General features: G+C 42.6%; 1 protein-coding gene across 1 annotated transcript in view; it reads left to right on the forward strand.

Annotated features, from left to right (window-relative positions):
* The window catches only part of fam189a2 (family with sequence similarity 189 member A2), a 58,178-nt gene that overhangs the window by 3,429 nt on the left and 31,798 nt on the right, over nt 1-22,951 (forward strand). Inside the window, exons 2-3 of the mRNA XM_024002383.2 lie at nt 1,857-1,913; nt 15,377-15,487. Coding sequence (XP_023858151.1) covers nt 1,857-1,913; nt 15,377-15,487 — 168 coding nt within the window. The remainder of the gene's footprint in view (nt 1-1,856; nt 1,914-15,376; nt 15,488-22,951) is intronic.

Consider the following 22,951-nt stretch of genomic DNA (forward strand, 5'->3'; position numbering starts at 1 on the left):
CCCACCCAGCTCTTTAGGGATTCACATGTGAGGCCGTGTACTAAACAACCATGTGAGGCCGTGTACTAAAGATTTCAAGACTAAAGGCTGGTTTATACTACGGGTGTGTTCGTAAATTCAATCTGGAGTGCCAGAGTGCGCTCTGGGCGTTCGTAAACTCAGCGTTGTCAGATTGTCCGTTAGTAAATTCAAAGCGGTTCGCTCTCAGAGCGTTCAGAGTGCACACTGGCCGCTCTGGCCGAGGAGTAGGGTTGATCCGAGCATTCGGACCTAACAACAGCAGTCAAGCACCCAATCTAACTGGCTAACGTTGGCTAGCTGGCTAGCTACTTCCAGACATAAATGCGTGAACAGCTCACTCTTACCATTTTACTTACCCTAGTAGAGCTGGTTAGGCTGTTTTCATGTTATCCAGAGCGTTGGTGACTGCAACTGTGCTGCTGGCAACAATTTAATTACGTTTTTTTGCCAATGTTTACTGACACCGGCCATATTCAACGGGTGTTGAGCATTCGTAAATTCGTCACTTATTCTGCACTCTGACACACTCAGACGAGTGCTCTGAAAACGGAGTAGATAGCCAGAGCGAATTTACCAGCTACGTCTAGTTGTCGCAGTGACATTATGAACATTCTATTGAAATGGCTTCTTGCATAGTGGAGTCTTTTGTTTGGACATGTAGCTAGCTAGCTAACTAGCTAAACAATGAACCATAATCCCAACTCATAACGTTTCTACCCTGCATGAATATGCAGGTAGCTAACCAACCAGGTTAAATGTTAACTAGCTAGCTAACATTAGGCTATAACTAGCAATGCAAATGGCTCTGAGATACGGATAACATTACTACATAGATCACATCTGGCTGTCATTGGGAGTCCCATAGGGTGGCACACAATAGGGTGGCACACAATAGGGTGGCACACAATAGGGTGGCACACAATAGGGTGGCACACAATAGGGTGGCACACAATTGACCCAGCGTCGTCCAGGTTTGGCCGGGGTAGGCCGTCATTGTAAATAAGAATTTGTTCTTAACTGACTTGCCTAGTTAAATAAAGGTAAAAAATAAATATATATATATATATTTTTTTTACCATTTTGATTGAAAACAAAAATAGCTTCTTAGCAATTTTTCAAGCAAGTATTTTGGTAGGACTGTCTGGGAGTGGTATGAGTGGGGAGGGGGAAACATTAATGTCTAGTTTGAGAAACAGACGCCTCTCAAGTCCTCAACTGGCAGCTTTATTAAATAGTACCCGCAAAATACTAGTCTCAACGTCAACAGTGAAGAGGATACTCTCCGGGATACTGGCCTAAAGCTGTCAGTTGAGGACTTGTGAGGCGTCTGTTTCTAGACACTAGACACTCTAAAGTACTTGTCCTCTTGCTCAGTTGTGCACCGGGGGTCTCCCACTCCTCTTTCTATTCTGGTTAGAGCCAGTTTGCGCTGTTCTGTGAAGGGAGTAGTACACAGCGTTGTTAGGGGGTCTTCAGTTTCTTGGCAATTTCTCGCATGGAATAGCCTTCATTTCTCAGAACAAGAATAGACTGATGAGTTTCAGAAGAAAGGTCTTTGTTTCTGTCCATTTTGAGCTTGTAATTGAACCCACAAATGCTGATGCTATAGATACTCAACTAGTCTAAAGAAGGCCAGTTTTATTGCTTATATAATGAGCACAACAGTTTTCTGCTGTGGTAACATAATTTCAAAAAGGTTTTCTAATGATCAATTAGCCTTTTAAAATGATACACTTGGATTAGCTAACACAACGTGCCATTGGAACACAGGAGTGATGGTTGCTGATAATTGGCCTCTGTACATTTCTATATCGGTTTTTCTTCTTCTTCTCCAGGTGATCCTGTCAGGGATTGTTGGCCTCACAACATGGAGGAGACCCATGCTGCTGCTGGTAGGTCATATATCACAGAACTGTTCTTTTTATATATGAGAGGGATCTGTACTTGCTTACTGTATGAGGGAACCCGACTGTACTACTGTATGAAGGCCAGGGGTATTCAACCATTTTTTCCATATTTTTGTTTGAATATCGCTAGCAACAACAGAATAAACACATTTTGAATTAAGTACCTGCCATTAGCGACTCCTGGTTGGCTAAGTAGGTGGGGGGGAAGCAGAATGCAGGCAGGTTTTTTCCAATTTCAACAGGCCACGCACATTGCTGTCAGGTGTATAAATTTGAGCACACATCCGTGCAATCTCAATAGACCAACATTGGCAGTAGAATGGCCCGTACTGAAGAGCTCAGTGTGGCACCGTCATAGGTGTTCATCACATTTTTCCCTGCTAGAGCTCCCTGGTCAACTGTAAGTGCTGTTATTGTGAAGTGGAAACGTCTAGGAACAACAACGGCTCAGCCGCAAAGTGGTAGGTCACACAAGCTCACAGAACGGGACTGCCGAGTGCAGATGCGTGTAGCGCGTAAAAAATCATCAGTCTTCGGTTGCAACACWAATTACCAAGTTCCAAATTGCCTCTGGAAGCAACGTCAGCACAATAACTTAGTTGGGAGCTTCATGAAATGGGTTTCCATGGCCGAGCAGCCGCACACAAGCCTAAGATCACCATGCGCAATGCAAAGCGTTGGCTGGAGTGGTGCAAAGCTCGACGCCATTGGACTCTGGAGCAGTGGAAACGCTTTCTCTGGCGTGATGAAACGCGCTTCACCATCTGGCAGTCCGATGGACGAATCTGGGTTTGGAGGATGCCACGAGAACACTACCTGCCTGAATGCGTAGTGCCAACTGTGAAGTTTGGTGGAGTATGAATAATGGTCTGGGGCTGTTTACCATGGTTTGGGCTAGGCCCCTTAGTTCCAGTGAAGGGACATTTTTGTGCTACAGCATACAATGACATTCTAGAAAATTCTGTGCTTCCAACTTTGTGGCAACAGTTTYGGAAAGGCCCTTTCCTGTTTCAGCATGGCAATGCCACCGTGCACAAAGCGAGGTCCATACAGAAATKATTTTTTAAGATTGGTGTGGAAGAACTTGACTGGCTGCACAGAGCCCTGACCTTAACCCATCAAACACCTTTGGGATGAATTGGAACGCCGAATGCGAGCCAGGCCTAATCGCCCAACATCACTGCCCAACCTCACTAATGKTCTTGTGGCTGAATTGAAGCAAGTCCCCGCAGCAATGTTCCAACATCTAGTGGAAAGCCTTCCCAGAAGAGTGGAGGCTATTATAGCAGCAAAGGGAGGGGGGGGGGCAACTCCATATTAATGCCCATGATTTTGACAAGCATTAGGCTAGACGCATTGAACACACACTATCCATACAACTCTATCAAGTATAGGTCTAATCAATGTAAACTGAATATTAATATGCCAATAATAATGATTTATTTAATTAATAGAGGGCTTTTAATTAGGTTGTAGACTATTTTACCTCATGCCTGTCATTGCTTTCCACCACTATCAACACCTCTTCTGGTTCCAGCTGCGTCAGTGTACATGGCACAGAGCGATGGCGCGGAGTCTCGTACCTTGGACAAAACATCCATAAAGCATTTGACGGCATCCTGTGCTTGCACAGCATCAATTCTTCTTTTATGCAGGTGTGCAAAAAGAATGTCCACTCGGGGCATTATGTGCTGGAACAAATCAAGGGAAAAAAGAAAATCCTTTAACATCGTCGAGAATCCCTTTGCTTCCCTGTCAGTGATGTTGTCAAAGTCATCAGAGGCTAGAATGGTTTCTAAGCACTCCAATAGTTCACCTTTATTTTCATGCACAGTGTTTACAACACGGCTCTGGAAATTCCAGCGCACTGTGCTGTCCAACACATTTATTTTGTTGGATCGTGAGAAGCAGGTTGAGCGCCTCCTTAAATCTGAGAAAAATAGACAAGCCTGTGTAACTGCTGATGCTGCTGCTTGTTGCATCACCAAATTTATTTGGTGTGCATAACAGTAGAGAAAGTGGGCATTCGGTTATATGTCTTAAATTTTCTTACTAACACCACCAGTTGAACCTCGCATCACGCTTACCCCATCATATGTTTGACCAATATGATTTATCATGTCTGCTTCTTGCTCTGGAAAAAGTAGGCCCAGATTTTCAAGGAGAGTCCTGTTGATGGTGTCTGTGTTGGTGCCTCCTTCCAATTTCACAAATCCCCAATATCTCTCTTGCACAGTTTTGGCTGCGTCAATGTAGCGGCAAATGATGGCGAGCTTACAGTGCATCACATAGGTTGTCTCATCCGCTTGTATGGACATAAAGTCAGTGTTCTGTAACTCCTGTACAATGTGCTCTTGCATTGTGGAGAGCYTACAGTCTAGTAGCTCGTGGGACGTGCCTTTAAAAACCGTAGCTGTGTCCAAGTGCTCTTTCATTGCAGTGTCCAGCGATGACACAAAATCAACAAGTCCCCTAAACACTCCTGGGTTCTCGGATTCTTGTGTTTTATCTTGTCCCCTTAGTGTTAGCTCAAATGCACCAAAGAATTTGACTCAGTCAATTAGCTTAGATAAAATGTGGTGATTTTTTTCACAAAGTGTTGCGAGCTGGGCAGCCAAACAGCCATGTTTTTTTTCGTACCAGGTCCACGAGAAGGTTTGATTGAGCATATTGCCTCCCTCTGTCTTTCGACAATTGCTGGATGAAGATATCTGGTTTATCAAAAAAGGTAGGTGCGTGGATCAGAAAATCAGTCAGTATCTGGTGTGGCCACCATTTGCCAATCAACAGTGCTGCCTTATGCAGCACTGTTGATTGTGGCCTGTGGAATGTTGTCCGACTCCTCTTCAATGGCTGTGCGAAGTTACTGGATATTGGCGGGAACTGGAACACACTGTTGTACAGGTTGATCCAGAGCATCCCAACATGCTCAATGGGTGACATGTCTGGTGATATGCAGGCCATGGAAGAACTGGTACATTTTCAGCTTCCAGGAATTGTGTACAGATCCTTGTGACATGGGGCCGTGCATTGTACATCATGCTGAAACATGAGGTGATGACGTCGGATGAATGGCATAACAATGGGCCTCAGAATCTCCTCACAGTGTCTTGGTGCATTCAAATTGCCATCGATAAAATGCAACTGTGTTAGTTGTCCGTAGTTTATGCCTGCCAATGCCATAAACCTACTGCCACCAAGGGGCTCTCTGTTCACAACGTTGACATCAGCAAACCACTCGCCCACACGACGCAATACACACTGTCTGCCATCTGCCCGGTACAGTTGAAACCGGGATTCATCCGTGAAGAGCACACTTCTCCAGCATACCAGTAGCCATCGAAGGTTAGCATTTGCCCACTGAATTCGGTTACAATGCCGAACTGCAGTCAGGTCAAGACCCTGGTGAGGACGACAAGTGTGTAGATGAGCTTCCCTGATACAGTTTCTGCAGGAGTTCTTCGGTGGTGCAAACCCACAGTTTCATCAGCTGTCCGGGTGGCTGGTCTCAGACTATCCAGAAGGTGAAGAAGCCGGATGTGGAGGTCCTGGGCTGGCAGTGTTACACGTGGTCTGTAGTTGTCAAGCCGATTGGACGTACTTCCAAATTCTCTAAATTGCAAGCTCCCTCAAAACTTCAGACATATGTGGCATTGTGTTGTGTGACAAAACTTCACATTTTAGAGTGGCCTTTTATTGTACCTAGCACAAGGTGCACCTGTGTAAAGATCCGCCAAACCTGTCAGGTGGATGGATTATCTTGGCAAAGGAGAAGTGGTCATTAACAGGGATGTAAACAAATTTCTGCGTTGAATTTGAAAAAGAAAGGTTTTGTGCGTATGGAAAATGTCTGATCTTTTATTTCAGCTCATGAAAAATGTGACCAACACTACATGTTGCGTTTATATTTTTGTTCAGTATATATATTTTTTGAAAAATCTGCTCTTTTCATTTTTTTCCCAAAGGTGAGGTGCCACCCCTAACGCCCTAATTAGCAGGCCGCCATTGATACCTACTACAGTAGAAAAGAGAAAATATCTTATTTTTAATGATGTCAACTTTATTTATCAATTCCTAATATTGAGCTAATTACAGTCATTGGAGCGTATTACACTCYCTGGCGTATCTGACATATAGTGGTTATTCCTTTAAAAGTTGCGTCATACTGCAGCACAGCTTGCGGGCTGCCACAAAATTCTAACATGTCAGCCATTGTTGCCATTAATGCTAGTTAGTGCTAGTTTGACCACCAGAGGGCATCTTWGAGAAGCATTTGACAGTTTTTAAATATTGGCTGTTAGGGTGGCACATTTTGGGGAATTTTCAGAGGTGGAAACTTTCCATGGGAATTAATATTAATACCATTTAACTGTAGATGTTTTTTGCATTCGATACATTTACCATATATGGCGACAGAAACAAACCTTTTACCTTATCATAAGTAGGCATAATTGCAAATGATTAAATCCTTCCAATATCATTTTTTTTTATGAAATAAAAATAAAATATATTTTTTATGAAATGACACATCAAAAGAAAGAGAATATTGAATGATCCCCAATATCCATCACATCTCCCAAAAACATTTTTAACATACCTCTGTAAAATGATAGTGTTTGAGCTAAAGCTTTGGTTGTCTTCCTCCCAGGCTTGCATGTCTTCTCCCTGGACCTCTTCAATGTCCACATCTTGAACATCAGACTCTGAGGCCTCATCTTCACTGTCACTTTCCAACCCTGTTGAGGATGGCTCATTGTCAGGCTCAGAAAGCCTCAAATTTGCCCGGATGGCCACCAATTTTTCAACCCTTTTATTGGTCAGCCTGTTGCGTGCTTTGGTGTGTGTGTTCCCAAACAATGACCAGTTGCGCTCTGAGGCTGCTGATGTTGGTGGGAGGATGATGGAGGCAACAGGGGAAAGAGCCTCAGATCCACAAAGTCCCTTCCACCAGGTGGCTGATGAGATATGTTGGCACAACTGCCATATTGCATCTCCATCCCAAAGCCCTTGCTTGGAAGTGTACTTCGCCAGACTGCCAAGAACCTTGCCCTCATCCAGGCCAAGGTGGCGAGACATGGTAGTGATGACACCATAGGCCTTTTTGATCTCTGCACTAGACAGAATGCTCTTTCTTGCCAGCATACTTGGGGTCCAACATGTACGTTGCGGCGTGTATAGGCTTCAYGCAGAAGTCTTCATGCTTTTTGATGCATTTCAGAACTGCAGAATCTGAACATCAGACAGGATGGCATTGTCTCCCTCAATCCATGCAATAGCCATAGGTTTCAGGATTTCCAGGCTGCTTACCACTCTCTCCCAAAATACATCATCCAGGAGGATCCTCTTGATGGGGCTGTCTATATCAGCAGACTGTGATATGGACATTTCTTGSAGACTCCTTCCCCTCCAGGAGACTGTCAAACATGATGACAACACCACCCCAACGGGTGTTGCTGGGCAGCTTCAATGTGGTGCTCTTATTCTTCTCACTTTGCTTGGTGAGGTAGATTCCTGCTATAACTTGATGACCCTTCACATACCTAACCATTTCCTTGGCTCTTTTGTAGAGTGTATCCATTGTTTTCAGTGTCATGATGTCCTTGAGGAGCAGATTCAATGAATGAGCAGCACAGCCAATGGATGTGATGTGAGGGTAGGACTCCTCCACTTTAGACCAAGCAGCCTTCATGTTCGCTGCATTGTCTGTCGCCAGTGGAAATACCTTCTGTGGTCCAAGGTCATTGATGACTGCCTTCAGCTCATCTGCAATGTAGAGACCAGTGTGTCTGTTGTCCCGTGTGTCTGTGCTCTTGTAGAGTACTGGTTGAGGGGTGGAGATGTAGTTAATTATTCCTTACCCACGAACATTCGACCACCCATCAGAGATGATTGCAAAACAGTCTGCTTTCTCTATAATTTGCTTGACCTTCACTTGAACTCTGCATCCAGAAAATGAGTAGATCAAGCATGTCTGGTTGGAGGGGTGTATGCTGGGCGAAGAACATTCAGAAATCTCTTCCAATACACATTGCCTGTGAGCATCAGAGGTGAACCAGTTGCATACACAGCTCGAGCAAGACATTCATCAGCATTTCTCTGACTACGTTCCTCCATTGAGTCAAAAAAACTTCTGATTACAGGACGACCATGAGCTGTTGATATCGATGAGGTGTCTGATTCATCATTTTCACCTCGAATAGAAGTAGAGGGACTTTTGTCAGAGGTTGTGAGTGCTGAGGGAATTTTATGCACTTGGCCAGATGATTCTGCATCTTTGTTGCATTCTTCACATATGATTTGGCACAGTATTTGCAAATGTACACATCTTTTCCTTCTACATTAGCTGCAGTGAAATGTCTCCACACAGATAGCGCCCGTGGCATTTTCCTTTAAAGATTAGTAAAAAAAAAAAGATTWAAAAAAACAAACAATGTAGAGATAAATAGTTAAGCAGTTAGATTAAACAACTCCTTTGTGAATTAATTAACACTTAGTTAGCAGGCTCAAGCAAGCTAAAACCCATATGGTAGCAAAAACTAACTAGCAGAAATTGTTAACAAGTTAGAAATGATTTAAACACACTTTGCTGTAGGCTACTATTTACTAGTTAACAAAACATGATGTCATAAAATATTCACCCCACCCAGTATTGTAATCAAAACTTACCAGAAAGCATGTAGTCCTTGGCTCAGACAGTGTAGTAGTGTGGCCTCAATATCATCTCATTAAGTGTGCAAGATCTTGAGAATCAGCTGTACATGTGATGGAAGAGTGCACTGCACATGCGATGAAAGAATGCACTGTGCATGCAGAGTGTTGCAATTCCATTGAATTGGGGATAGTGTTACATGGAGTGGAACAGGGGAATCCAAGAGCAGACTCAGACGAGGAGACTGGAATTGAAGTAACCAAGGTATTTATTGAAACACAGGGGGAAGATGGAGTGCGGGTTGGAGGAAACCAGATGCTGAGGCTGGAGCGAGAGGGTTTGGGAAAGGGTAAGCAGGTCCAGAGGGGAATCCAAGGAACTAGTAGAGTGGGGAATCTAGGACAGAGTAGCAGGATGACGAGACATGGGACTGGAGACAGGGACCAGAGACAGAGCGTGCAGAACTGTAGCGGAGAGGAAAACAGCGTCAGGCAAGGAAAATAGGCACATCAGGATCTGAATAGTAACAAACGACTAGAAACATTGACTGAGCAGAGATTACGTTCTGGCAGCGCGGAAGTGGCAGGGCTGAGTATTAGTAGAGGTCTTGATTATGGAGGCAGGTCAAGGAGATACAGGATGAGCAGTAGAGGGCGTTGCAGGAGCAGATGTGACAGTTTAACTAAAATATGCCACAAGACCTAGAATTGCCATGTGTATCCCACAAAAAAGGTTCACAGTTATAAGCTAACTTTTTTTATTAAATTGAGCAAAATTCCCAATTTTCTTGAAAGTTTGACTATATGGGATCAATTTTTWATTTTTTTATTTAGCTTAATTCATTTGATAAATATGATCGTGTTTCTATTCCATGAAAAACAAAAATGCATTTTTTACTGTAGCTGTTTTTAGCGTAACTTACTTATTGGCATAAAGGCCTACTTCAATATACAGTATATCATTCAATCATTCATACATTTGTGCATYTCAATCAATACAAGTCATCCATGTCTTTAAATACAGTCAAGCATTTTAGTTGTTTAAACTAATAACAAAGGGAGTGTGAAAAAGCACCCGCAAGTACCAGTCACGGCAAATGGCAAATGCTTCTGCCTGCTGGTAAGCTTTCTTGACTTGACATACAGTGCATTCAGAAAGTATTCAGACCCCTTCCTTTTTCCCACATTTTGTTATGTTACAGCCTTATTCTGAAATTGATATTTTTTTCTCATCAATCTACACACAATGACAAAGCTAAAACAGGTTTTTAGAAATGTTTGCAAATGTATTAAAAATAAAACAAAGTATTTATATAAGTATTCAGACCCTTTGCTATGAGACTCGAAATTGAGCTCCGGTGCATCCTGTTTCCATTCATCATGCTTCAGATGTTTCTACAACTTGATTGGAGACACCTGTCTATATAAGGTCCCAGAGTTGACAGTGCATGTCAGAGCAAAAACCAAGCCATGAGGTTGAAGGAATTGTCCGTAGAGCTCAGAGACAGGATTGTGTCGAGGCACAGATCTGGGGAAGGGTACCAAAACATTTCTGCTGCATTGAAGGTCCTCAAGAACACAGAGGCTTCCATCATTCTTAAATGGAATTAGTTTGGAACCTCCAAGACCCTTCCTAGAGCTGGCTACCCGGCCAAGCAGCAGCTAATGGAGATCCATAATGGATACAAATACAGCCCGCTTGGAGTTTGCCAAAAGGCACCTAAAGGACTCAGACCATGAGAAACAAGATTCTCTAGTCTGAGGAAACCAAGATTGAACTCTTTGGTCTGAATGCCAAGCGTCACGTCTGGAGGAAATCCGGCACCAAACCTACGGTGAAGCATGCAGCATCATGCTGTGGGGATGTTTTTCAGCGGCAGGGACTGGGAGACTAGTCAGAATCGAGGGAAAGATGAATGGAGCGAAAACATGCTCCAGAGTACTCTGGACCTCAGACTGGGGTGAAGGTTCACCTTCCAACAGGACAACAACCCTAAGCACACAGCCAAGACAACGCAGGAGTGGCTTCGGGACAAGTCTCTGAATGTCCTTGAGTGGCCCAGCCAGAACCCGATCGAACATCTCTGGAGAGACCTGAAAATAGCTGTGCAGCGACACTCCCCATCCAACCTGACAGAGCTTGAGAGGATCTGTAGAGAAGAATGGGAGAAACTCTCCAAATACAGGTGTGCCAAGCTTGTAGCATCATACCCAAGAATACTTGAAGCTGTAATCTATGCCAAAGGTGCTTCAACAAACTACTGAGTAAAGGGTCTGAATACTTATGTAAATGTACTTTCCGAATGCACTGTACATTTGCCAACACATGGCTAACCTTTGTTTATTCAGCTAAACAGCTGCTATGCAAAAATGTGTTTGGAGTTCTATCTTTCTAGCTAATAGGCCATGTTAGAGTTTACACTTCCTCTTCCAATTATAATGTGGAGCGGTCAAAATTATGAAAAACGATTGAACAAATCTATTTGTCTTAAGTGTCATTTTTTGCGAACATATGATGGGTCGCTGGTTAGTCTGGGCGGGGGTCCTGGGCAAGAAAAAGTTGCCTACATATAGCCTTTACCCCTGATGTAGGCTATATATGAGGATGATAACCTTCTTACCTGGACCTATTTTACTAGTACTCCTTTTACCAATGGGCAGTTTGAAATGAGATAATACTGTATGTTTGTTTACGTTACATAATTAGTGTAGTGAAATTAATGGAATCAGAATAGAATAATTTTGTCCACATGTTTTCGGATTATGCTCTACTCGTCATCACATCCTTAGAATGCCATCCATGTAGCCATAGAGGTGTGGCTTGGTCTAGTACCAGGAAAAACATCCAGGACAAATCCACTCTAAGCACATCAATTATAGTGTTAAGTCAGCCATGTCTGGCAGGATGTAATGGTTCAGGAGTTATCTCTAGATGACCACGCTAGAGAGGTCATCTCAGACTCAGCTGGATGGCCATGCCAGAAAGCACCAAATCAGCAACAACAATGTTGAACGTCGATATGCTCATCTATTTGATCTTGAAGCCACACTGTCCATTTGCTTATTTTAATTATTCATTATCCCCATTTCACAAGCAGGTTAATCATGTTTATTGTTGTTTCCAGTACTGGTTAGATGACTTTGTAAATCTCAGTTTTCAGTATCTTGTGGCAGTGCTTATTGTCTTTTTTACACATGCTTCACATACGCTTTGTGTATCAAAAACCCAATCTGGTCCCCAATTTACCGCAACACCATGATTCATCCCCTATTCACCCCAACACCATATACAGATTCAGACTCCTCMGTGCTCTTTTTTGGGAAACGTTGTGCTTCCACAAAGATGGTCCCACAAAGATGGTTGGAGGTCCACACATCAGGGAATTCTAACTTGAATGGGGAATATCTGTCGTTTTAAATTATACTTTCAATCGTCCATAGGAAACCTATTGAAATCATAGAAATATAGATATTAGAATATACATGGTCATTTAAGTTGACATTCGGCGTTGGGTGGACCAGCGGTCATCTTTGTGGTAGTAATTAGAAGTTAACATTTTAATTAAATTTACATTTGAATATTTTACCAGCTAAATTGCAGTGATATGAAGGGAAAGGTCCATTCTATAAATTATATTTATATTATTGAAATGACAACCACCATGTATTCAAGAGCATGTTGTGTCAACCGATGGAGGTATCACACAATACAATTTGAGTAATAGTTCTGTTAAAGCTGCAATATGTAACTTTTTGGGGTCCCCCCTTGGCTGGTAAGGATATCCTTGTCTCATCACGCACTGACCAGGTCGCTAGGTGTACTGTGTTTCCTCCGACACATTGGTGCGGCTGGCTTCCGGGTTGGATGCGCGCTGTGTTAAGAAGCTGTGCGGCTTGGTTGGGTTGTGTTTCGGAGGACGCATGGCTCTCGACCTTTGTCTCTCCTGAGCCCGTACGAGAGTTGTAGCGATGAGACAAGACAGTACCTACTAACAATTGGGGAGAAAAAGGGGGTAAAAAAAAGAAAGGTAAATATGTTCTATATGCGCTATTTCTATGCTTCCCATTCTTAGGTTTAGCTTCAAGCAGCTGAAAATACAATAAAAATGCAAAAATACGATTTTTGCATTGTGCACCTTTAGTGCAACAGATTAACATCAATAATGTATCTTCAGACATAGCCTACCCCTTGGGGAAGACTCTTATTAGTGTAAAGAGGGTCTTAGTCTTAATAACCTTAATTTGTTCAAAACGTGACTTCAGGAAACTGGAAGAGTGAGTGTTCAGTTGGAACTGGGGAGTTGGCGCTTGCCTGAGGGTGAAATCTGGAGTCGAGCTGTCTGTCCTGCAAGCTGTGTATTTGTGTGTGTGTGTCCCGTGTGAGAGTGTGAGAGCGGACACACTGACTGAGTTAGGACAAATTAGTGACTGTATCCTCCCAGTCACAAAGAATACACAGAGCCCCACCTCTGACCTGAGTGATTTCCATGGCCGCGGTCGCCAGACAGATAGGGACAGACACAGAGAGACAGACAGCGAGACTGGCAGGTCACCATGCGTCCCCGTCTTAGCTCCAGTATAAATACCCCTCTGCCTCACTGTGAGATGGGGTGGGGGGCTGGATTTGGCCCATCCCCTCCCTTATGCCCGAGACCGCCAGGCGACCGACACGATTTTGCTGCTTGAGGAACGCTTAAAATAGTCAGATCTTTTCCGAGCCCACCTATTTGTGTAAGCTTTGAAAAGGGGTCATTTTCATATTGATTGACATATCCTTGGCTGTTCTGAATTACATGCACTATAAACCAACACTCACATCAAGTCAGTCTAATAATAGTGTAGTTAAATTACCCATTGTATATTCCATGATGTCAGCTATCAACAAACAGGTATTGGTCTGTCTTCCCTCCTCCTTCTTCTTCTTTCTGTCTTTTTTTCAATAACAGTGTTTATATGACTCATTTTTTCTGTCATCTTTTACGTGATTTCCTCTGGGAATACAGTGTTTATCTTGTTGTATATGTATTTTACCCAAATAAATTCAATTCAATTACAGTGCCTTCAGAAAGTATTCACACTCCTTGACTTTTTCGACATTTTGTGTGTTACAAAGTGGGATTAAAATGGATTTAATTGTATTTTTTTGTCAACGATATACACAAAATACTCATATGTCAAAGTGGAAGAAAATTTTTAATATTTATAAAACATTTATGAAAAATAAAACAATATTATATCTTAATTAGATAAGTATTCAACCCCCTGAGTCAATACATGTTAGAATCACCTTTGGCAGCGATTACAGGTGCTTTCTGGGTAAGTCTCTAAGAGCTTTCCACACCTGGATTGTACAACATTTGTCCATTATTATTTTCTAAATTCTTCAAGCTCTCTTAAATTGGCTGGTGATCATTGCTAGACAACCATTTTCAGGTCTTGTCATAGATTTTCAAGCAGATTTAAGTCAAAACTGTAACTCTGCCACTTCTTGGCCAGCAACTCCAATGTAGATTTGGCCTTGTGTTTTAGGTTATTGTATGGCTGAAAGGTAAATTCATCTCCCACTGTCTGGTGGAAAGCAGACTGAACCAGGTTTTCCTGCAGGATTTTGCCTGTGCTTAGCTCCATTCCGTTTCTTTTTTATCCTGAAAAGCTCCCCAGTCCTAAGGATTACAAGCAAACCCATAACATGATGCAGCCCACCACTATGCTTGAAAATATGGAGAGTGGTACTCAGTAATGTGTTGTATTGGATTTGCCCCAAACATAAGACTTTGTATTCAGGATAAAAAGTTAATTGCTTTGCGACATGTTTTGCAGTATTACTTTAGTGCCTTGTTGCAAAGAGGATGCGTGTTTTGGAATATGTTTTTTCTGTACAGGCTTCCTTCTTTTCACACTGTCAATTAGGTTATTATTGTGGAGTAACTACAATGTTGTTGATCCATCCTCAGTTTTTTCTTATCACAGCCATTAAACTCGAACCATTGGCTTCATGGTGAAATCGCTGAGTGGTTTCCTTCCTCTCCGGCAACCGAGTTAGGAAGGATGTCTGTATCTTTGTAGTGACTGGGTGTATTGATACCGCCGTCCAAAGGGTAATTAATAACTTCACCATGCTCAAAGGGATATTCAATGTCAGTTTTTTTTTAAAATCCCCCCGTCTACCAATAAGTGCCCTTCTTTGTAACGCATTGGAAAACCTCTCTGGTCTTTCTGGTTCAATTTGTGTTTGAAATTCACTACTCGACTGAGGGACCTTACAGATACAGTATATCTGGGGTACAGCGATGAGGTAGTCATTAAAACATTTTAATATCTTATTTAGGCTTGCCATAAGAAAGGGGTTGAATACGTATTTCAGATTTTTTGTTGTAATTCATTTGTAAAAAAAAWTTGAAAAACATAATTCCACTTTGACATTAAGGGGTATTTTTTTATGCCAGTGACCGAAAAAATCTAAAGTGTATCCTTTTTAAATTCAGGCTATAACACAACAAAATGTGGAAAAAGTCTGGGGTGTGAAGGCACTATGAATTATCTTTCCAGTCAAGGCCAGCTATGAGGGCCTTTCTCTTTCGTCATAAACAGTTGTATCCCTTTTTTCTCTCAACTTCCCTTTCTTCCCTCTCTCTATATTATAGTTCTGTATTATTTTCCTGATGGGGATTTAGTTTTAACATGCTCTCTGATTTGGACTATTTTCCTATTAGGCTGTGTGATATGTTTTGCAAATATCTCCATTACTATTTCTCTCTCCCTCCCCTCTCTCTCCTCCCCCCACCCTTTCCCTCTCCCAGATGAATATGTTTGTGCTGTCGTCAGTGGTGTGTGTTCTTCTCAACCTGGCCGGCTTCATCCTCTGCTGTCAAGGAGCTCAGATGGTCTCCACCATAACCAACTGTCAACTGGTGAGACACACACACACACCCAGACATCACCCACAGTCAGGCAGGCACGCACACACAGACCCACATGCATGTGTGCACAACACAAACTCTTTCCCTGATTTGAAATGTGTGTAGGTGTTTGATTGGTCAAGTGTGTGTGCAGATGTGATGATGTTGTGTGTAGGTATCTGATTATGGTGTGAGACAGACAATGATTGAGGATAAGTGGATCATGATTATCAGTGATCTATTTTCACGTGTTTGTGTGGGCTATGTGTTGTTATTATAGGGGAGATTTAGATGTCTTAGGTGGCAGGCTGTACAAATGAATAAAAAATGAAAAGCTGAAATGTCTTGAGAAAATAAGTATTCAACCCTTTTGTTATGGCAAGCCTAAATAAGTTCACGAGTAAAAGTGTGCTTAACAATCACATAATAAGTTGCACAGAGTCACTCTGTGTACAATAATACTGTTTAACATGATTTTTGCATTACTTCCTCATCTCTTTACTCCACCATACAATTATCTGCAAGGTCTCTCAGTCGAGCGGTGAATTTCAAACACAGATTCAACCACAAAGACCAGGGAGGTTATCCAATGCCTTGCAAAGAAGGGCACCTATTGGTAGACGGGGGAAAAAAATATAAACTGACATTGAATATCCCTTTGAGCATGGTGAAGTTATTAATTACACTTTGGACGGTGTATCAATACACCAAGTCACTACAAAGAAACAGGCGTCCTTCCTAACTCGGTTGCCGGAGAGAAAGGAAACTATCTGATCTACCTGATGTCTCTTTCCTCTCGACTGGAGATGCCTACCTCAACAATGTGACTTCTCTACATCCTAATATCATCCATTATTTATTTATTAGTCCAACCGGCCCCACACAAAGACCAGGTCTGTGTCCCAAATGGCACCCTATTCCCTACATAGTGCACTACTTTTGAACAGAACCCTATGGGCCCTGGTTCAAAAGTAGTGCAGTACTGTATATAGGGAATAGGGTGCCATTTGGAACAGAAACCACGGCTGGTTCCAGTTCAAGGCATATCAACATGGTACATTTTATTAGCCTAGAAATGTGCCATCTCACACGTTAGACCTGCAGGAACTTCTCCCACCCCAAAACGAAGAGGAACACAAGCTGCGTATCAGACTGGAGCTGAGATCTGGACATCGACACACGCATACGCATGCACACAAACACAAACACATAAAGGGTGTGACCATTGAACAGGTTGAACTCGTGGAGTAACATTGGAGAGTCAGTTATTCACAAAGTTGTTGTGAAGATGGGTAGAGGTATGTCTGTTATAAAAATAAATTCTGCATTTTTGACTCAAAGATCAACTGTTCTAGTTGTTCGGGATCTGATCTTGTTCCATCTTAATTACTGTCCGGTAATATGGTCAGGTGCAGCAAAGAAAGACCTAGCAAAGTTGCAGCTGGCCCAAAACAAAGCAGCACACTTTGCCCTTAACTGCGCACACAAAAGTAACCTCAACAACATGCATGTTAATCTTTCATGGTTGAGGAGAAAAATGTGTGTGTTGAAAACGCCTAACCAATATTTGCATACACTTCAAACAGACACACCGTACACACCCCACTAGACATGCCACGGGTTTCTTCACTGTATCCAAACCAAAAACAGACTTAATGCGTTGCTCAGTTATGTGTAGAGTCATGTCATCATGGAATGCTCTGCCACCAGAGGTTACTCAGGCAAAAAGCAGGTTTAGCTTAAAAAAACAAATTTAAAAAAACATATTGTATCACAGCGCCTCTCCTCTTTCTAAAGATCTACACCGAACAAAAATATAAACACAACATGTACAGTGTTGGTCCCATGTTTCATAAGCTGAAATAAAATATCCCAGACATTTTCCAGACTCTCAAAAATATTATTTAGCTCAAATTTTGTGCACAAATTTGTTTACATACCTGTTAGTGAAAATGTCTCCTCAGCCAAGATAATCCATCCACCTGACAGGTTTGTCATATCAAGAAGTTGATTAAACCGCATGATCATTACACAGCTGCACCTTGTGCTGGGGACAATAAATGGCCACTCTAAAATTGCAGTTTTGTCACACAACACAATGCCACAGATGTCTCAAGTTTTGAGGGAGCATGCAATTGGCATGATGACTGCTGGAATGTCCACCAGAGCTGTTGCCAGAGAATTTAATGTTAATTGCTCCAACATAATTTTAGAGAATTTGGAAGTACGTCCAACCAGCCTCACAACCGCACACCACGTGTAAACACACCATCCCAGGACCTCCACATCCGGCTTCTTCACTTGCGGTATCGTCTGAGACCATCCACCTGGACAGCTTTGCACAACCAAATAATTTCTGCACAAACTGTCAGAAACCGTCTCAGGGAAGCTCATCTGCGTGCCCGGCATCCTCACCATTGTCTTGGCCTGACTACAGATCCTGAGGCCAATTGTCGTGCCATTCATCCGACGTCATCACCTCATGTTTTAGCATGAAAATGCATGGCCCCATGTTGCAAGGATTCACAATTTCTGGAAGCTGAAAATGTCCCAGTTCTTCCATGGCCTGCATACTCACCAGACATGTCACCCATTGAGCACATTTGGGATGCTCTGGATTGATGTGTACGACAGCGTGTTCCAGTTCCCGCCAATATCTAGCAACTTCGCACAGCCATTGAAGAGGAGTGGGACAACATTCCACTGGCCACAATCAACTGCCTGATCAACTATATGTGAAGGAGATGTGTCGCAGTGCATGAGGCAAATGGTGGTCATACCAAATACTGACTGGTTTTCTGATCCACGCCCCTACCTTTTTTTTAAGGTGTCTGTGACCAACAGATGCATATCTGTATTCCCAGTCATGTGAAATCCATAGATTTCGGCTTAATGAATGTATTTCAGTTGACAAATGTACTAATATGAACTGTAACTCAGTAAAATTTTGGAAATTGTTGAATGTTGCGTTTATATTTTTGTTCAGTGTATACAGTGCATTCGTAAAGTATTCAGACCCCTTGACTCTTTCCACATTTTGTTATGTTACAGCCTTATTCTAAAATGCATTAAATATCACATTTACCTAAGTATTCAGACACTTTACTCAGTACTTTGTTGAAGCAACTTTGACAGCGATTAGACCTTTGAGTCTTCTTGGGTATGATGTTACAAGTGTGGCACATCTGTATTTGGGGAGTTTCTCCCATTCTTCTTTGCAGGCCCTCTCGAGGTCTGCCAGGTTGGATGGGGAGCATCGCTGCGCAGCTATTTTCAGGTCTCTCCAGAGCTGTTCGATCGGGTTCAAGTCCAGGCTCTGACTGGGCCACACAGGGACATTCAGAGACTTGTCCCAAAGCCACTCTTGTGTTGTCTTGGCTGTGTGCTTAGGGTCGTTGTCCTGTTGGATGGTGAAACTTCGACCCAGTCTGAGGTCTTGAGCGTTATGGTTCAGATTTTCATCAAGGATCTCTCTGTACTTTGCTCTGTTCATCTTTACCTCGATCCTGACTAGTCTCCCAGACCCTGCAACCACCATGCTTCACGATAGGGATGGTGCCAGGTTCCCTCCATACGTGATGCTTGGCATTCAGGCCAAAGAGTTCAATCTTAGTTTCATCAGACCAGAGAATCTTGTTTCTCCTGGTCTGAGTGTCCTTTTAGGTGCTGTTTGGCAAACTCCAAGCGGGCTGTTATGTGCATTTTACTGAGGAGTGGCTCCGTCTGGTTGCTCTACCATAAAGGCCTGATTGGTGGAGTGCTGCAGGGAAGGTTGTCCTTCTGGAAGGTTCTCCCATCTCCACAGAGGAACTCTGGAGCTCTGTCAGAGTGACCTTCCAAACTTCTTCAATTTAAGAATGATGGAGGCCAATGTCTTCTTGGGGAACTTCCATGCTGGAGATATTTGTTGATACCCTTCCCCAGATATGTGACTCAACACAATCCTGTCTCGGATCTCTACGGACAATTCCTTCGACCTCTTGGTTTGGTTTTTGCTCTGACATGCACTGTCAACTCTGGGACCTTATATAGACAGTTGTGTGCTTTTCCAAATCATGTCCAATCAATTGAATTTACCACAGGTGGACTCCAATCAAGTTGTAGAAACATCGCAAGGATGATCAATGGGAACAGGATGCACCTGAGCTCAATTTTGAGTCTCATACCAAAGGGTCTGATTACTTATGTAAATAAGGTATTTCTGTTCTTTATTTTTCAATAAATGTGCAACATTTTCTAAAAACCTGTTTCGCTTTGTCATTCTGGGATATTGTGTGTAGATTGATGAGGAAAATAAATAAATTGTCCATTTTAGAATAAGGCTGTAACGTAACAAAATGTGGACAAAGTTAAGGGGTCTGAATACTTTCCCGAATGCATTGTATCATTCCAGGGTTTTTCTTTATTTGGACTATTTTCGACATTGTAGAATAATAGTGAAGACATCAGAACTATGAAATAACACATATGGAATCATGTAGTAACCAAAAAAGTGTTAAACAAATTAAGGTATGTTTTATGTTTTAGATTCTTCAAAGTAGCCACCCTTTCCATTGAAGACAGCTTTGCACACTCTTGGCATTCTCTCAACCAGCTTCACCTGGAATGCTTTTCCAACAGTCTTGAAGGAGTTCCCACATATGCTGAGCCCTTGTTTGGCTGCTTTTCCTTCACTCTGCGGTCCAACTCATCCCAAACCATCTCAATTGGGTTGAGATCGAGTGATTGTGGAGGCCAGGTCATCTGATGCAGCACTCCATCACTCTCGTTCTTGGTCATATAGCCCTTATACATCCTAGAGGTGTGTTCGGTCATTGTCCTGTTGAAAAACAATTGATGGTCCCACTAAGCACAAACCAGATGTGATGGTGTATCGCTGCAGAATGCTGTGGTAGCCATGCTGGTTGAGTGTGCCTTGAATTCTAAATAAATCACTGACAGTGTCACCAGAGAAGCACCATCACACCATCACAACTCCTCCATGCTTCATGGTGGGAACCACACATGCGGAGATCATCCGTTCACCTACCCTGCGTCTCACAAAGACACTGCGGTTGGAACCAAATATCTCAAATTTGGACTCATCAGACTGAAGGACAGATTTCCACCAGTCTAATTTCCATTGCTCGTGTTTTTTGGCACAAGCAAGTCTCTTATTCTTATTGGTGTCCTTTAGTAGTGGTTTCTCTGCAGCAATTGTACCATGAATGCCTGATTCACACAGTCTTCTCTGAACAGTTGATGTTGAGATGTGTCTGTTACTTGAACTCTGTGGAGCATTTATTTGGGCTGCAATTTCTGAGGCTGGTAACTCTAGTGAACCAATCCCTCTGCAGCAGAGGTAACTCTTCCTTTCCTGTGGCGGTCCTCATGAGAGCCAGTTTCATCATGACGCTTGATATCGCTTTTTGCGACTGCAGTTGAAGAAACGTTCAAAGTTCTTTACATTTTCCACATTGACTGACCTTCATGTCTTAAAGTAATAATGGACTGTAATTTCTCTTTGCTTATTTGAGCTGTTTGGTCTTTTACCAAATAGGGATATCTTCTGTATACCACCCCTACCTTGTCACAACCACCCCTACCTTGTCACAACAACACAACTGATTGGCTCAAACGCATTAAGAAGGAAAGAAATTCCACAAATGTACTTTTAACAAGACACACCTGTTAATTGAAATGCATTCCAGGTGACTACCTCATGAAGCTGGTTGAGAGAATGCCAAGAGTGTGCAAATTTGGCATCACGGCAAAGGGTGGCTACTTTGAAGAATCTGAAATGTAAAATATATATATATATATATATATATACAGTGGGGAGAACAAGTATTTGATACACTGCCGATTTTGCAGGTTTCCTACTTACAAAGCATGTAGAGGTCTGTAATTCTGATCATAGGTACACTTCAACTGTGAGAGACGGAATCTAAAACAAAAATCCAGAAAATCACATTGTATGATTTTTAAGTAATTAATTTGCATTTTATTGCATGACATAAGTATTTGATACATCAGAAAAGCAGAACTTAATATTTGGTACAGAAACCTTTGTTTGCAATTACAGAGATCATACGTTTCCTGTAGTTCTTGACCAGGTTTGCACACACTGCAGCAGGGATTTTGGCCCACCCTCCATCAGACCTTCTCCAGATCCTTCAGGTTTCGGGGCTGTCGCTGGGCAATACGGACTTTCAGCTCCCTCCAAAGATTTTCTATTGGTTCAGATCTGGAGACTGGCTAGGCCACTCCAGGACCTTGAGATGCTTCTTACGGAGCCACTCCTTAGTTGCCCTGGCTGTGTTTCGGGTCGTTGTCATCTGGAAGACCCAGCTACGACCCATCTTCAATGCTCTTACTGAGGGAAGGAGGTTGTTGGCCAAGATCTCGCGATACATGCCCCATCCATCCTCCCCTCAATACGGTGCAGTCGTCCTGTCCCCTTTGCAGAAAAGCATCCCCAAAGAATATGTTTCCACCTCCATGCTTCACGGTTGGGATGGTGTTCTTGGGTTGTACTCATCCTTCTTCTTCTTCCAAACACGGCGAGTGGAGTTTAGACCAAAAAGCTCTATTTTTGTCTCATCAGACCACATGACCTTCTCCCATTCCTCTCTGATCATCCAGATGGTCATTGGCAAACTTCAGACGGCCTGGACATCGCTGGCTTGAGCAGGGGGACCTTGTGTACACTGCAGGATTTTAATCCATGACGGCGTAGTGTGTTACTAATGGTTTTCTTTGAGACTGTGGTCCAGCTCTCTTCAGGTCATTGACCAGGTCCTGCCGGGTAGTTCTGGGCTGATCCCTCACCTTCCTCATGATCATTGATGCCCCATGAGGTGAGATCTTGCATGGAGCCCCAGACCGAGGTGATTGACCGTCATCTTCAACTTCTTCCATTTTCTAATAATTGCGCCAACAGTTGTTGCCTTCTCCCCAAGCTGCTTGCCCATTGTCCTGTAGTCCATCCCAGCCTTGTGCAGGTCTACAATTTATCCCTATGTCCTTACACAGCTCTCTGGTCTTGGCCATTGTGGAGAGGTTGGAGTCTGTTTGATTGAGTGTGTGGACAGGTGTCTTTTATACAGGTAACGAGTTCAAACAGGTGCAGTTAATACAGGTAATGAGTGGAGAACAGGAGGGCTTCTTAAAGAAAAACTAACAGGTCTGTGAGAGACGGAATTCTTACTGGTTGGTAGGTGATCAAATACTTATGTCATGCAATAAAATGCAAATTAATTAGTTAAAAATCATACAATGTGATTTTCTGGATTTTTGTTTTAGATTCCGTCTCTCACAGTTGAAGTGTACCTATGATAAAAATGACAGACCTCTACATGCTTTGTAAGTAGGAAAACCTGCAAAATCGGCAGTGTATCAAATACTTGTTCTCCCCACTGTATAATATTTTTTCTTTTTTGTAACCTTTATTTAACACTTGTTTTGTTACTACATTATTCCATATGTGTTATTTCA

Source organism: Salvelinus sp. IW2-2015, linkage group LG15 (assembly GCF_002910315.2).
Source record: "Salvelinus sp. IW2-2015 linkage group LG15, ASM291031v2, whole genome shotgun sequence".
Classification (NCBI taxonomy): Eukaryota; Metazoa; Chordata; class Actinopteri; order Salmoniformes; family Salmonidae; genus Salvelinus; species Salvelinus sp. IW2-2015.